The 14,052-nt window shown below is 51.4% G+C and overlaps 1 protein-coding gene across 1 annotated transcript in view; it reads right to left on the bottom strand.

Moving 5' to 3' along the window:
- Positions 1–14,052, bottom strand: part of FLT1 (fms related receptor tyrosine kinase 1) — a 207,910-nt gene that overhangs the window by 12,425 nt on the left and 181,433 nt on the right. Inside the window, exons 21-27 of the mRNA XM_069601656.1 lie at positions 11,636–11,792; positions 11,087–11,184; positions 9,798–9,920; positions 7,983–8,094; positions 6,477–6,576; positions 1,948–2,053; positions 1,331–1,473 (exon numbers count right to left, since the gene is read on the bottom strand). Of these exons, the coding sequence (XP_069457757.1) occupies positions 1,331–1,473; positions 1,948–2,053; positions 6,477–6,576; positions 7,983–8,094; positions 9,798–9,920; positions 11,087–11,184; positions 11,636–11,792 (839 nt within the window). The remainder of the gene's footprint in view (positions 1–1,330; positions 1,474–1,947; positions 2,054–6,476; positions 6,577–7,982; positions 8,095–9,797; positions 9,921–11,086; positions 11,185–11,635; positions 11,793–14,052) is intronic.

Genomic DNA, 14,052 nt, shown 5'->3' with positions numbered 1-14,052 from the left:
CCTGCCGTCAGCGTGACATCGCAGCTGATGTCCCTCCGTCTCCGACTGCTGATGACCCTCTACCATCTCCCACCTCTTCTCCCTCCTCCAGCCAGGAACTCTTCTTGCCTGTTCACTTGATGCCAGCCCCTGAGTGTCAGCTGTTGTACTGCACTAGGTATGTAAGATTCAAATTGTTTTCCTTTTTGTGTTTCTTATGTATTATTTGTGGGAAAAGTATTATAAACCTATTACGGTCAAGTATTACTGTAATAGGTGTCTAGTGATACAGTATGACTGTATTACACTACAGTACTACACGGCCGATCGTGTTAGATGGGTACCTAGGCTAACTTTGTTGGACTTACTAATAAATTGGACATTCTTGGAATGGAACTCATCTGTATGTAGGGGACTTAACTGTAGTGAGTGGAACATACCTGTCACTCCTGGCACCAAGGTGCTGGCCTTATCCAGCGTGGCCCCTCGGTGTATCTGTCTTCCCTCACCCCTTCTCCAGTTTCCTTCGCACTAACAAGAGATACTGTAGTTTGTCAGGTAAGAAAACAAATCCAGTTTGTTTTCACTGTATTGAAGGTATCATGCAAAAACTCAAGGTCCTCAAGGAGGAAAAGATGGGAGAGTTCTTCTGGAGTAAGACAGACTAAAGAAATGGAAGGAAATGCAAGGTATTCTTGATTGGATGGTGCTTTTAAAAAAGGTGCAGAAGACATTAGGGGACAATAATGGGAACTTGAAAACTTAATAAGATGAAGAGATGATCAGCTTCTTTGTGATAATTTTGGTGTGCTGGCACAGGAGAACACCCCTTACAAGATACATGTGCATGCTAAGTTGCTTCAGTCAAGTCTGACTCTCTTTAACCCCATGGACTGTAGCCCACCAGGCTCCTCTATCCATGGGATTCTCCAGGCCAGAATACTGGAGTGGGTTACCATGTCCTTCTCCATACAAGATGTATACCAAAGTGTTTAGAGGCAAAGCATTAAATGGTGTATGTCCTCTTTCACACACACACACACACACACACATACACACACTCACTCACTCACTCACTCACTCACTCTGGGCTCCTCTGTCCATGGGACTTTTCAGGCAAGAATACTGGTGTAGGGTGCCATTTCCTCCTCCAGAGAATCTTCTCGACCCAGGGACTGAACCTGTGACTTCTTGTCTCCTGCATTGGCAGGTGGACTCTTTACCCACTGGGCCACTGGCTAAGCCCACAGACAGAGTAAGGCAACATGCTATGGTTGAATTTAGGAGGTGGACTTTTTTTTTTTAAGTTTGAAAATCATATCAGATGAAGTGGGAGAAGAAAAGATCTTACCTGACATTATCAGAACTCCCTGAATTAAACTTGGGAGCAGAAATATCTTCCTGGAAGAAGTCCTCAGAGAAGGCAGGTGTCGAGTACGTAAACGCACTGTTGCCTGTCAGGATGGCGTTGAGCGGAATGTAGTCTTTACCATCCTGAAACAGCAAAGGTGGAGCTCTGGTCACGCGCATTCTACTTCAGCCTATTTTCTGTGCAGCGCTGTCTCAGTTCAACTATGTCATTTCCATAATCTTGGTTGTGTTTTGGGATGATAATTCCGCATATATGCACTTTTTTTTTTTTTGCTGGTGATCTCAGCTGTTGTTGCTGTCGTTTATTCACTAAGTTGTTTCCGACTCTGGCAACCCCATGGAGTGTAGCCTACCAGTGTCCTCTGCCCATGGAATTCTCTAGGAAAGAGTACTGGAGTGGGTACTCCTCCAGGGGACCTTCCAGACCCAGGGGTAGAACCCATGTCTTCTGCTTTGGCAGCTGGATTCTTTACTGCCGACCCGCCAGGGAAGCCCGATCTCAGCTGTGAATAGCCACTAAATAACGAGAGACAAGTAAGACACCCCCTTGACTAACATCAAAGGCAGCTGGCCTTCTGATAGTCTAGATAAAGTTACCTGTTGTACATTGGCTTGAAGCAGGTCACCTAGTTTTTCCACAAGCTCCACAAATCTGGGCCTTTCTTTTGGGTCTTTGTGCCAGCAGTCCAACATGATCTGGTAGCTATTGGGTGAGAGGAAAATAGAGACAGCTGGAGGCAGTAGTGGGTACATGGGTTACCATACATGTTGGCAGAGGGGTGGGCGTTTTCATGCATGTAAAAATGATGCTTTTTGCAGTATGTAGTGTTCGCTCTGTTTAAATTGTGGGTACACAGTGTGATACGTAAGAGGCTGCTTGGGCCAGGTCCTGCTGGGAGTGGAACTTACAGACAGGGAGGAGGCTGGGAGTGAGGAAGGGGCTATAACTAGGGGGTGTCGCCCCTGCTCCCTGGGCACACAGGACGGGGGCAGCCGTGCCCAAGGGCCCTTCACTCTCCCTGACCTGAGAGACCCCCCTGACCTCTCCATGCCTTAGAGTGGGGGCTCCAGGCACGTGCCCCATCCAGGGAACCTGAGCCAGCCTGCCAGTGGCCTGGAGGAGCGTAAGACAGTCCCAAGTGGATCTCACAGTAAGGTGGTGGCTCAGTTGCTAAGTCATGTCTGACTCTCTGTGACCCCATGGACCAGAGCATGTCAGGCTCCCCGTCCTTCACCATCTCCTGGGGTTTGCTCAAACTCATGTCCACTGAGTCGGTGATGCCATCTAACTAATCTGTTGAGACAGGTGCAGAAATCGTGCAGAGGCAGGTGGACTCAAGTCTTGGATCCTTAGCTCAGGTGCAGGGGCTGTGGCGGAGGCTGGCCTGAATCTGCCTTATCTCACTTAAGGCTCCCTGGCCTCTAGCAAGAGACAGACTCTCAGAGGCTGTTGGGAGAGCAGTTACACACACACACACACACACACGCATGCACACGCACACACACCCCCACACACACCCCACACACACACCCCCCACACACACCCCCCGCACATACAACCACACCCCACACACACACCCACACACACACACCCCACACACACATACCCACACTCACCCCACACACACCCCCCCCACACACCCCCCCACACACACACCTCGCCCACATACCTCGCCCACACAAACCCCCCCACACCCACACACACACCCACACCCCACACACACACACCCCGCACCCCCACACACACCCCTCACACACACACACACCCCCCACACACACACCCACACCACCCCCCCACACACACCTCCCCCCACACACACACAGTTGTATATACACTTGCTGTTGTTTAGTTGCTCAGTCGTGTCCAACTCTTTGCGACTCCATGGACTGTAGCCCATCAGGCTCCTCTGTCCATGGGGTTCTCCAGGCAAGAATACCGGAGTGGGTTGCCATTTCTTTCCCCAGGGGATCTTCCTGACCCAGGGATTGAACCTATGTCTCCTGCATTGGCAGGTGGTTTCTTTACCACTGAGCCACCAGGGACGCCCGGAAAAGATACATAGATGTTCTATGAAAAGTAGCCAAAGCAAGAAAGGCTTGAACCAGGCGAAAAAAGGGAGGTGGGCCTGGGAGTTGGCAGCATTCAGTCAAGAAGAGGCTGCAGGCTCATCTCAACTAGCATTGCTTCACCACTGAAAGGCGGAGGTGGAGGAAATGCAAGAGCTGTGAGCAGGGTGCTCCCAGGTTCCTCTTTGCTGAAACCAGCCAAAGGGACCACCTACAACTATTGCTGTTTTTTATTTTGATCCCTGGTTTCTGATTTCCACTCCTCTTGCCTAAAATTCAATGCGAATCATCTCTGCAAACACCAAAAGAAAAGAAAAAAATCAAAACATTCATTACTTCTCCTCCTCATTGAAAGACATCTGATCAAACAGGCTGTGGGCGAGGAACCAATGACTCAACGTTAAACCGTTTTACATCACTAAGTAAATAGGTTTAATAAGAAAAAGAGACACCAGTTACACCCAAACCCACAGGCCTTCTCGAAGCAAGCATAGGGGTGAGGGGGCCTGTGGAGGGAGCTTCCTGTCCAAGCTATCACCCAAGCTCCCAAGCGCACGTCAATTTAGGTCAAGTTCAGGTCACAGGACCCAAGTTCTGAGAATGCACGTTATCCTTACCCAGGTCTTCCCGCTATTGGTACAAGCAACATGGAAATGGCTCCATCAGCTTTCAAATGCTAAAGGTTTGAATTTTGGACTTCTTTTTTTAATTAAAAGAAAAAAAAATTTAAACACCAAAAACATTTTATATTGGGGTATAGCCAATGGCAACCCACTCCAGTATACTTGCCTGGAGTATTCCATGGACCTGAGCCTGGCAGGCTACAGTTCATGGGGTCGCAAAGAGTCACACATGACTGCAACAACTTTGCATGCGTAGCCAATTAACAATGCTGTGGTTGTTTCAGGTGAACAGTGAAGGAACTCAGCCATACATGTACTTGTGTCCGTTCTTGATTTCTGGACTTAACATTTCCCAAAGCTGCTGCTTTTTGTAATTTCTATAAGAAACTCCCTAGAATTGAGGAACCACCCTTCTCTCTAGCTCTAAGCTGGGGTACAAGTGCTCTTCACAGATAAAGATTGAAGCTTTCATAAAGTCCAAGGCCATTTGGGGCCCAAAGTTGATGTGAGTTGTTTTGGACCAGAACAAGTATAAGAACTGGAAACGCTGGAAACACACCCTGCAGGTGTGTAGTGGTACTGGGGGCTCTGGACTCAGACTTGGTTTGCTTAACTAATTAGCAAAGTGGCAAACCACTTCTGTGTCCTATGCCTTGGTTTTCTCATCTGTACAATGGGGATAATAATAGCACCCACTGCATAGGTTGTCATGAGAATGAGGTAAATGGGTATATGTTAAAGTGTTTAAGATAGTGCCTGACTCTTCATAAGCACTAAGTAACTAATAAATAATAAACCCTGTTAATGACTGCAATTATTATTACTGTTGAAGGTGAAAAGAGAAGGGGGGCGGCAGGATGAGATGGTTGGATGGCATCACCAACTTAATGGACGTGAGTTTGAGCAAGCTCTGGGAGCTGGTGAAGGACAGGGAAGCCTGGCGTGCTGTAGTCCACAGGGTTGCAAAGAATCGGATATGACTTAGCAACTGAACACCAACAATTATTATTGTTAGTCACTAGGAACTTGCCCTTGTGACTTTCAGATTATATGGAAAGTGGACAGAAATATTTAATTCAAAGCATGAGTGAACATGTCAGAGATATTTCTTCTAAGGAACATGGGGTATGTTCCTAACTTGATAGTCCTGTGGTCTAGGGAGTCCGGAGGACCACCTTTCTGTCTGTCTCCTTTGTATGTAGCTAACTAGTCATGACACTTCTAAGAGGCTAGCTCCATCACTCATTCAGTTCAGATGGCGATTCCCGCCCGCCTGCCCCCGACATGGTCTGGGGTCTTCCAGTGAGATTATAGCAGGGAAAATACTTAAACCACGAAGTGCAGAGTCATCATTTTAAACCAGAACTCCAGGTGAAAAGAAGCTAGCACTTCAGAGCTCTCCTGCCTTTCTCTCTCTGCAGCCCAGGCAGGCCTGGGGCTCACCTGGCTGTCTCCCCAGCTCTCAGAAGGGCCTTGTGCTTTCCTGGCCAAAACACCACAAGCACCTGACAAGGCTGGGTCCCTTCTCTCTCTGCGCTTGGGCTGCTCCCAGCCCTGCCCTTGTGGCCTGAGTCCTCGGGCCTCCTCGTCCCGGGTCTGACCCAGCTCGTCTCTGGACCATGAAGGAAAGAGACGTGGCCTTGCACTCTGGCCAAGCCCCACTTCCTTCGTTCCCTCTAGCTCCTCCTGAAGGCCATCGCAGGGCTCCCAGCAGGCCCCCGCTGTGTGGGTGGGATGGGAGGGCCCTGCAGGAAAGGCGGTGCTGCTGTGGGGCGGGGGGACGTGGTGGTGGTGGGGCTCCCCTGAGTCCTTGATGGCAGCTGGACACAAAACTGCTGGGGTCATCACATTCCTGCCCAGGCCTCAGAGTGCAAAACAGGCCCAGAGTGGAAAAAGTGTCTGCGGGGCGAGTGAGCACTTGTCCACCGGGGAGAGCTGTCAGGAAGGCCCTGGGCTCACAGGTCCCAGCCAGGTCCTAACAGGAGGCCCCTTTCCCTCCCATCTCCCCTGCATTCCAGACCAGCCCCCCACAGATCCCTGCTGTGGACGGGGGTCAGCGCTGGTTCCCTGCTGGCCTCCACCCCGGCTGCCTGCCGAGCCCACTGGTTCCCAGTCTGAGCCACCCCCAAGGTCTGGCCCCCAGCTCCTCGGTGGTCTGTTCAGGGTTCCTCAGGCTCACACCTGGATGCTGTGTCGGGGTGGAGGGAGGACCCAGGTAGGGATGGGTCCGGGACCCAAAGCCCCACTTCTGGAGGGTGCTGGGTCCCCATGGAGGTACTCAGGGGCGTCCCTGGAGACAAGGGTTCGCCTGCATCTCCCAGGACGGGGGATTCTGAAACTCAACAGAGCGTCCCCTTCCTGAGGAGGCCTGGTCTGGGGGGAACCGTGGGGGATGGGGGTCTGGGTGGGAGTGGAGGCGGTGGGGTGGGGGCTCACATTTCAGGCGTGGCGTACTCGGGTGCCCGCATCCTCATCCCGTCCTTCAGGCGGCTGCAGAAGTCCTCGTCCATCTGCACACCCGGGTAGGGGGACCCGCCTGCACCGGGGACCAGAGAGCACAGGGCGTGTTACGGCCTCGGGCACGTGCGGGCCAGTTCAGCGTCTGTCTCCTCCAAGGTGACAGTTGGCGGTAAATTCCCAGGGATGGGAAGGGCCCTTGGCACACAGCACGGCCACAGAGCAGCTGGGTCGGCCCCGCGGTGCTGGGTGTCTGATGCCCCCTGCCTGGTTCCCAGGGATGTCTGGTCAGGAGAAAGGCTGGCATCTGAGGGGTCCCCCCACCCGGAGAAGGAGCTCTAGACAAATCCCATCCTTTAGAGACTCATTTGTTGGGATTTTAACTCCCTACTTTCTTGTAAACCTCATACAGCATTGAGGAGGGGCAGTCGCTGTGATGGGTCTGGGGGAGGGGGGTTGGGAGCCGGGACTGGGCGGGCTGATGTGAGGGTCAGGGGGCTGCCCACGGGCCTGGAGAGCCAGAGGAGCCGGGACTTTGCCTTTTGCCAAATTTTCTGGGCAGCATCGCAGGGAACAGCCCCCTTGGAGGGATTTGTGGCTAGGGGTGAGCAGGCCTCCATATCAGCCCCATCCCAGCCCTGGAAGCTAGTGTCTCTCAGCGTTTGTTTGTCTGCACCTTGGAGTGACCGCAGCTGGGAGGAAGCAGCTGGGTGCGTGCGGCGCTGGCGCTGTGTCCCCGCCGGGCCACTGCGGCCGCCAAGCCGCTTTCAAAGACTGCAGGCAGCAGGTGCCTGTCATCGAAAGCAGGGGAATGGATTTCCCACATTACAGGAAGCCAGGGATGTTACTGGGTGACTTTTATTTGCTCTGAGAGGCAAGTTTTTGGCAAAGTCTAAAAGACTTGGCTAGACCCGGCCGTTCGAGGGAGGCCTCGGAGCATCAGGTCCGCGTCTGTAGCCAGATGTGGGCGCCGGACTCATCTGGGAGCGCGGGCCTGGGACCAGGCTTGCAGCCACTGCAGTGCGTGTTGGTGGAAGCTGAGCGCACCCACACACAACCAGCATTTCTGCCATTCATCCTGTGTGAACTGGCTTCTGGGGCCAGCCATGCTGGACAGAGGCAGGCGGTGAGCTGAGCTTGTTGGGTCTTTCCTGGGAAATTCTGCAGGGTTTTGGGTGGAAGGATGCAGGGAGCAGAGAGGCGTGGGTATTAAAGAGTCTGGGTGTTTGAGGAATTAGGACAAGGGAAGGGAATTAGGAAGACAGGGAAGGGGTAGCCAGATTGGCTGGAGGTAAGTGGGACTGGAGGTTGTATCCTAACCGGACCTCTCTCGCAGCCCCCTGCGTGTTTTTTTTGCGGTCCAGGCGTGTATGGGCACACCGCTCTGAGTGGTTTTAGTGGCTGCCACAGCCCAGGTAGCTCCCTAGAGGAGGCAGACGCTCAGCTCTGGGTAGCTGTCCCCTCTCCTCCTGCCCCCAGCCTCACCTAAGGAGAAGATCTCCCACAGAAGCACTCCGTAGGACCACACGTCGCTCTTGGTGCTATAGATCTTGTCAAAGATGGACTCGGGAGCCATCCACTTCAGAGGAAGTCGCGTCTGGAAAAGGGTGAAGGGAGGCCTTGAGCAGGAGGGCATGCAAACAAGCACATTTGACCCGAGCACCCGGGGTCGCCTCCCAGATAACGTGTGGCCTTAAACCATTTCCCGGAGCAGCCATGGTTTCCCGGGACGGAGAGTGCGCGTCAGCCTGAAGTGCGGTCCTGAAAGTGTGCTGTGTTCATCCCTATGATGGGCAGTAGCTGCTTAGTAAGCCCTTCCTCTGTGCCCAGAGCACCCGACTCTGACTCTGTAAGAAAGCCTCCTTCCCAAAACAGCCTGCATGCCACGCGGACCTGAGAAAGAGCCCTGCGAATTACGGGGTTGGCCAAAATGTTCCTCGGGGTTTTTCTGTAACATCTAATGGAAAAATCCAAACAGACTTTTTGACCAACCCGATAGAAGGCATCTGGAAAATCAATCATTTCCAGGATTTTTTCTTAACAAGGAGGATTTTTGAAAGGCGTTCCGATATAAAACACAGGATTTTAAGAGTCACTGACTGGGAGGTGTGGGCAAAGGCACGGAAAAGAAGGAAGGTGATAGACAGTGTTTAGGGCCCCATGTGACTAGTTTTGAAGTGGGAGTCCCAGTGGGTTCAGCCCTATGGCTTCATAGAGATGGAGATTGACAGGGACCCTGGGATGAGTGGGGGACAGAGAAAGACAGAGCAGGGAGGGTGGGGAGAGGCTGAATGACGCACAGGAAAGAGCAAGACAGACACCCAGGTAGTTGCCATCTTTGCAAGTCAGGGCTCTCGAGGAAAGCCTGTTGTGTTTTACTTTTAAAGAAACTGTGGGGGACTCCCCCAGCGGGGTCCAGTGGTTAAGACTCCAGGTTTCCGATGCAGGGGATGTGCGTTCCATCCCTGGTCGGGGAACTAAGATCCTGCATGCCTCGAAGTGAGGTCAGAGAGAGAGAAAGAAGAGAGACAGGGGAGCGTGGTTCTCAAAGTAGAATCCTGGGACTGGCTGAGTCCGCTGCACCTGAAGAGTTGTTAGAGTCTCAGGCCCCACTCAAGACTTTGGAATCAGTTTAACAAGCTCTCTGGATGACCTGTGTGCTCGCCCTAGCACACAGGAGCAGAGAGTAGTTGTCTGGGCCCAGACCCAGTAATGAAGCCTTCAGGGTAAAGGCCAGAGGGGAGAGGAGACGGGAGGTCAGCTCTGAAAGTGGAAATAACATTTATTGCCAGAGACGGGAGGGAGGAGAGGCCAGTGTGAGCCAGCAGAGATGCTGGGCAGGAGGGCAGGGCTGAGGGGGACGTGATTTCCTCCCCAGCGAGGTCATGCGGACGGCTGCCCCCACCCTTTCCTGAGACGTGTACACCTGCCGAATCCATCACCCGGCTTTATCTGAGGGGAAGAGTCCAGGCTGTTCTCCCAGCTGCCTGGGGAACTCCCCCAGGCAGGGGAGAGGAGGGGCTGACGTGGGCTCGGCAGGCCTACTGACCAGTGGTCAAGGGTCCAAGGGACCAGGAGCTGGGCTGGGGCCAAGGGAAGGACCGGAGGAGCAGAGCAGGGCCTCTCTGGGCCCCGTGCGAGTACCCTCGGGTCCAGTGGCCGTGGGGCCAGCCTGTCTGCACAGGCTGTTGTTTGGGGACCTCTGCTGAGGAAGTGTAAATATTTACCAAGGGCTTTGGTCTATGGTTTAGAAATGATAGGGCCCCAATGAGTCAAACAAACATCAAACTTTGGACTTACATCTCCTTTTCTCACATAGTCGGGGTTCTTATAAATATCCCGGGCAAGGCCGAAGTCGCAAATCTTCACCACGTTGTTCTCAGACAAAAGTATGTTCCGTGCGGCCAGGTCCCGATGAATGCACTAGAATGAAACCAGCGGCACCGCCGATGCTGTCTTAATCTCATCCAGAAGTTTCCTGCGCCTTCTCGCTGTTCCTAACTTGGGGACTCATGTCACATGCTTCCTTTACATGAAGGGACCAGCTTTCCGTGCACATGGGGTCGCCCCAAACATGAAGCACTTCTCTCTACAAATTCAGACCCCTTGGAGGCCCCCAAGTCAAGGAGTGCCCCGAATCCTCTCTGCCCCAGTGCTGCAGGATGGCATCAGGTAAACAGAGCTGGCCATCCATCCTCCCAGGGAGCACGACTTCCCCATAGTCTTCTATCCTGAGCTGCTGAGACCAGATCACCGCCCAGCTGGAGTCTCCTAGGAGGACTCCCCTGGGATGAGCTAACAGATGTGGAGCCGTGTACTCTGAGATTCTGACCAGTTCTGGAGGCATGCTAGGGGAAAACATGGAGTGTGGGTGCCGGGATCGTCTAGTCTGAAGCTCAGCGAGCTCTTCCCCTGGAATTAAGTTCTACCCACTGGTACCCTACCCACAAGCCTTCCCTGGTGGCTCAGACACTGAAGAATCCGCCTGCCATGCAGGAGTCCTGGGTTTGATTCCTGGGTCAGGAAGATCCTCTGGAGAAGAGAATGGCAACCCACTCCAGTATTCTTGCCTGGAGAATCCCATGGACAGAGGAGCCTGGTGGGTTACAGTCCATAGAGGTTGCAAAGAGTAGGACATGACTTAGAGACTAACACTCTCACTGGTGCCCAAGAGTCATTTCTCAAACCTCCTCACTTACATCAGGACAGACTAAGACGTGTGTTGTGAAGTTCACTCTACGTTTAAGGACCTGTTGTTGTTTAGTTACTAAGTTGTATCTCACTCTCTTGTGACCCTATGGACTATAGCCTGCCAGGCTCCTCTGTCTGGGATTTTCCAGGCAAGGATGCTGGAGTGGCTTGCCATTTTTTCCTTCAGGGGATCTTCTGACCCAAGAATTGAACCCACATCTTCTTGAGTGGCAGGCAGATTCTTTACCAATGAGCCACCAGGGAAGCCCATTTAAGGGCCTATATACTAGCAAATATGAGGAAAAGGGAACTTATAGCGAAGGTTTGTGTTTGCCCATGCGTATACCCACACATCCAGGCCCAGCGAAGAAGCAGAACAGTGAAGACTGAAAGCTGACCTTTCTGGAAGACAAAAACTCCATGCCTCTGGCCACTTGAAAACTGTAAGAAATCAGATCTTCCATAGTGATGGGCTGCTTGTAGAAGTCATCAAAATCTGGAAAGCATTAAAACCGGAGCTGTTTGTAAAGTCTCTTGTCAGGCCACCAAATCCCAGCTTATTGGAACAGTGTTAGCAGAACATATAACAAACCAACAAGCAGATCAGAGTTCATCTTTGAGAGCATTTCAGTCTCCACATGAATAGCCAACATTTTTCCAGGCCTCTAGCCCGGTTTGCTAGTGTTGGGGGAGGTGGGGACGGTGGGGGGCAGGGGGGATGATCCATTAAGACAGAAAGGCCTGGGGGGGAAGACAATTGTACAGTTCCCTGTCAAAATTAGTAACTCTGGAAATAATCTAAATTCAAATCTTATCTCCCCAGGACATTAGCCTTCGAGTCTCTCACGGATGTTTATTAGGGTGATAAATAAGAAAAAAATGTCAGAGATGCACAGTGTGTTGTAAAAATATCTCAGAGTGGAGGACAGGAAGGAATTAATACCTACCCTCCTCTTCCTCAACATCACTGAGACTTTTATCTTCCTGAAACCCAGAGCTCGCGAAGCTCTCGCTGCTGGTAACGCTGTCTAGTCTTTGCTTCTCGCCCTGCTCCAGGTCCGACTCCATCTTTTCTTTCTTAGGCTCCACGTGTAAGGCTGCATCCTTTTAAGAGACCAAGGAAGACAGTGATGAAAGGGACAGCCAGCAATTGCCTGTGTTGGGAGTATGTTCTCTGGCAGAAGGGCTAGTGAGCTAGTAGCCTGGCTGCCCCCTGGGGGTGGGATGTCTTCCACTTTTGACAGGGCTTCTGGGTAGCATCTCAGGTGGGATAAAGGAATATTCACAGGAGCTGCTGTTTACCGAGCACTTACTCTGAGAGCCAGCACACTGAGGATCTTAGGTACGTTTTCTTGTTTAATCTTTCCAAAAGTTTTACAAAGTAGCTCTTACAATACATGAAGGAATAGATTCAGAGAAGTCAAATAATCAAAGTCACATGCAGCTGGTAGATGGCAAAGCTTGAACCCAGGTCTGGCCAACTCCGTTCTGTGCCCGTAAGCACTTTTCCATCCTGCGAGCCATCTTGGGAAAGATGATATGGAATGATGGACAAGGGTCCCCAGTCGACCCGAGACCATGCTTTATAATCCCCAGGGGGAGTAATAAGAGGAGGCTGCAGTTACCAATGTGTCTGGTTTCCTTGGAGAAGGAGGGAACGTGAACATTTCTTTTTCTCCTCTCCATTCAAAGATGTAGCCTGATCCTAACAAAGGCAGAAAATGCCTTTCATTCTGAACTGGGCATCTGAGCCCTGGTGTGTATCCAACTCTTTCATTAAGTGTGTGATCTTGAGCAGCGAACCACCTTGCTTTTCTGGGATTTCCTTTTCCACACCTGAAAAGCTCTATCATCTTGTGTTTGGACTCACAGGAGTTATTCATTTTGGGTGGAACCAGAAAAGATGGGTATCATCTTTAGTAATTCATCTAATTGCTGTGACTCTAAAAACATCATTATCAGTGGCTTCATGAGTCTACCAGGTACCTGGCTTAGGGGTGGCTGTAGGGGAACTGGGGTTCAGAGGTGTTCCCTGAACCACCTGCGCTTTGTGGCCAGGCCGGCTCTCCATCCTTCCTTGGTTTTTCCTGGAAGCATCACTACATGGGAATGGTCCCTCCACTAGAGGGCGTAGTGGGAGCAAGCAGAGGACAGACAAGACAGCTTCAGCCCTTAAAACCGTGGAAGCACAGAGGGTCTCTAGGCTCCTGCCCCTGGAAAGAGGCCCTCTGTGCCGGCTGCAGAAGGGAGTTAGTTCTCAGAGTGAACCCCCGCTGCCATCCAGGTGACCTACCTGAGAGCAGGTAAAGAAGGTTAACTCTGATTACTGTATGTCCCTGAGGCAGTTAGACTTGATTCTGCTCAGTTGGGGACTGAAATTTTATTTCCCACAAGACCCTTTTTCAGGACAGAAGTGGGCAGGGGAAGGTGCTGGGGTGAAAAGTTCTTGACTCTTTGGCGAAGCTCCAGGGACCATAACTCAGACTCCCCCACCCCGCCCCCGCTTCCCCACTCCTGGTCAATGGTATACTTAGCTCTGCTTATTGGTAACTGTTTTGGGTAAATAAAGGTTGATTTACTGAACTTTTGGGACTCTGACAGAATCCATTGGATTTATTACAAATAATATTTAAAGATCCTAGTGAATTTATTTGGAAAATGAAATATCCCATTTCGATTTAGCCTTTCGGTTTTTCTTTCACCTTCTCTTTATATGTCTTTAGGTTCCAAATATGAAATACAGCTGTGTGTTTTCCACGAAAACACTGAGCTCCACCAACAGGGAGGTGAATCATTAAATATAGCCCGAGAAGGAAGCAGGCTCTTCAAACAAAGGACGTAGGAACGCAAACGTTCCATCCTGCCCAGGTCCCTGGGGTATTCTTGCTGGCTTAGTTCTTCCTGAAGCCAGCCCAGGATTTCAGGACTGAGGAGAAGTTGTACAGCTCTCAGTCCAGGGTACCATTCTCCACTTTTTCTTATGTTCTTTTCCCCCTCTTACCCAGGTCAGAGCATGGAAAACGTATTGAAGGGACATTAGGAAAGCTGGGTTCTTTCTTCTTGACTTCATCTTTTACCAAGTTCATGTCCTTAAGGCAATCGCTGGACTTTCTAGGCACGTCTGTGATGTGAGTGTGGACTAGCTGATCACAAAGATCCCTTTCAGCTTTAAGATTCTCATCATGTTATTTTTCAGTTGCTAAGCCATGTCCAACTCTTTGCAACTCCATGGACTGCAGCACACCAGGCTTCCCTGTTCTTCAGTCTCCCAGAATTTGCTCAAACCCATGTCCCTTGAGTTGGTGATGCTATCCAACCATCTCATCCCCTGTCGTCCCCTTCTCCTCCCACCCTCAGTCTTTCC

This window comes from Ovis canadensis, chromosome 10 (genome assembly GCF_042477335.2).
Source record: "Ovis canadensis isolate MfBH-ARS-UI-01 breed Bighorn chromosome 10, ARS-UI_OviCan_v2, whole genome shotgun sequence".
In the NCBI taxonomy this organism is placed as follows: Eukaryota; Metazoa; Chordata; class Mammalia; order Artiodactyla; family Bovidae; genus Ovis; species Ovis canadensis.
This window is presented reverse-complemented; position numbering and strand designations above follow the sequence as displayed.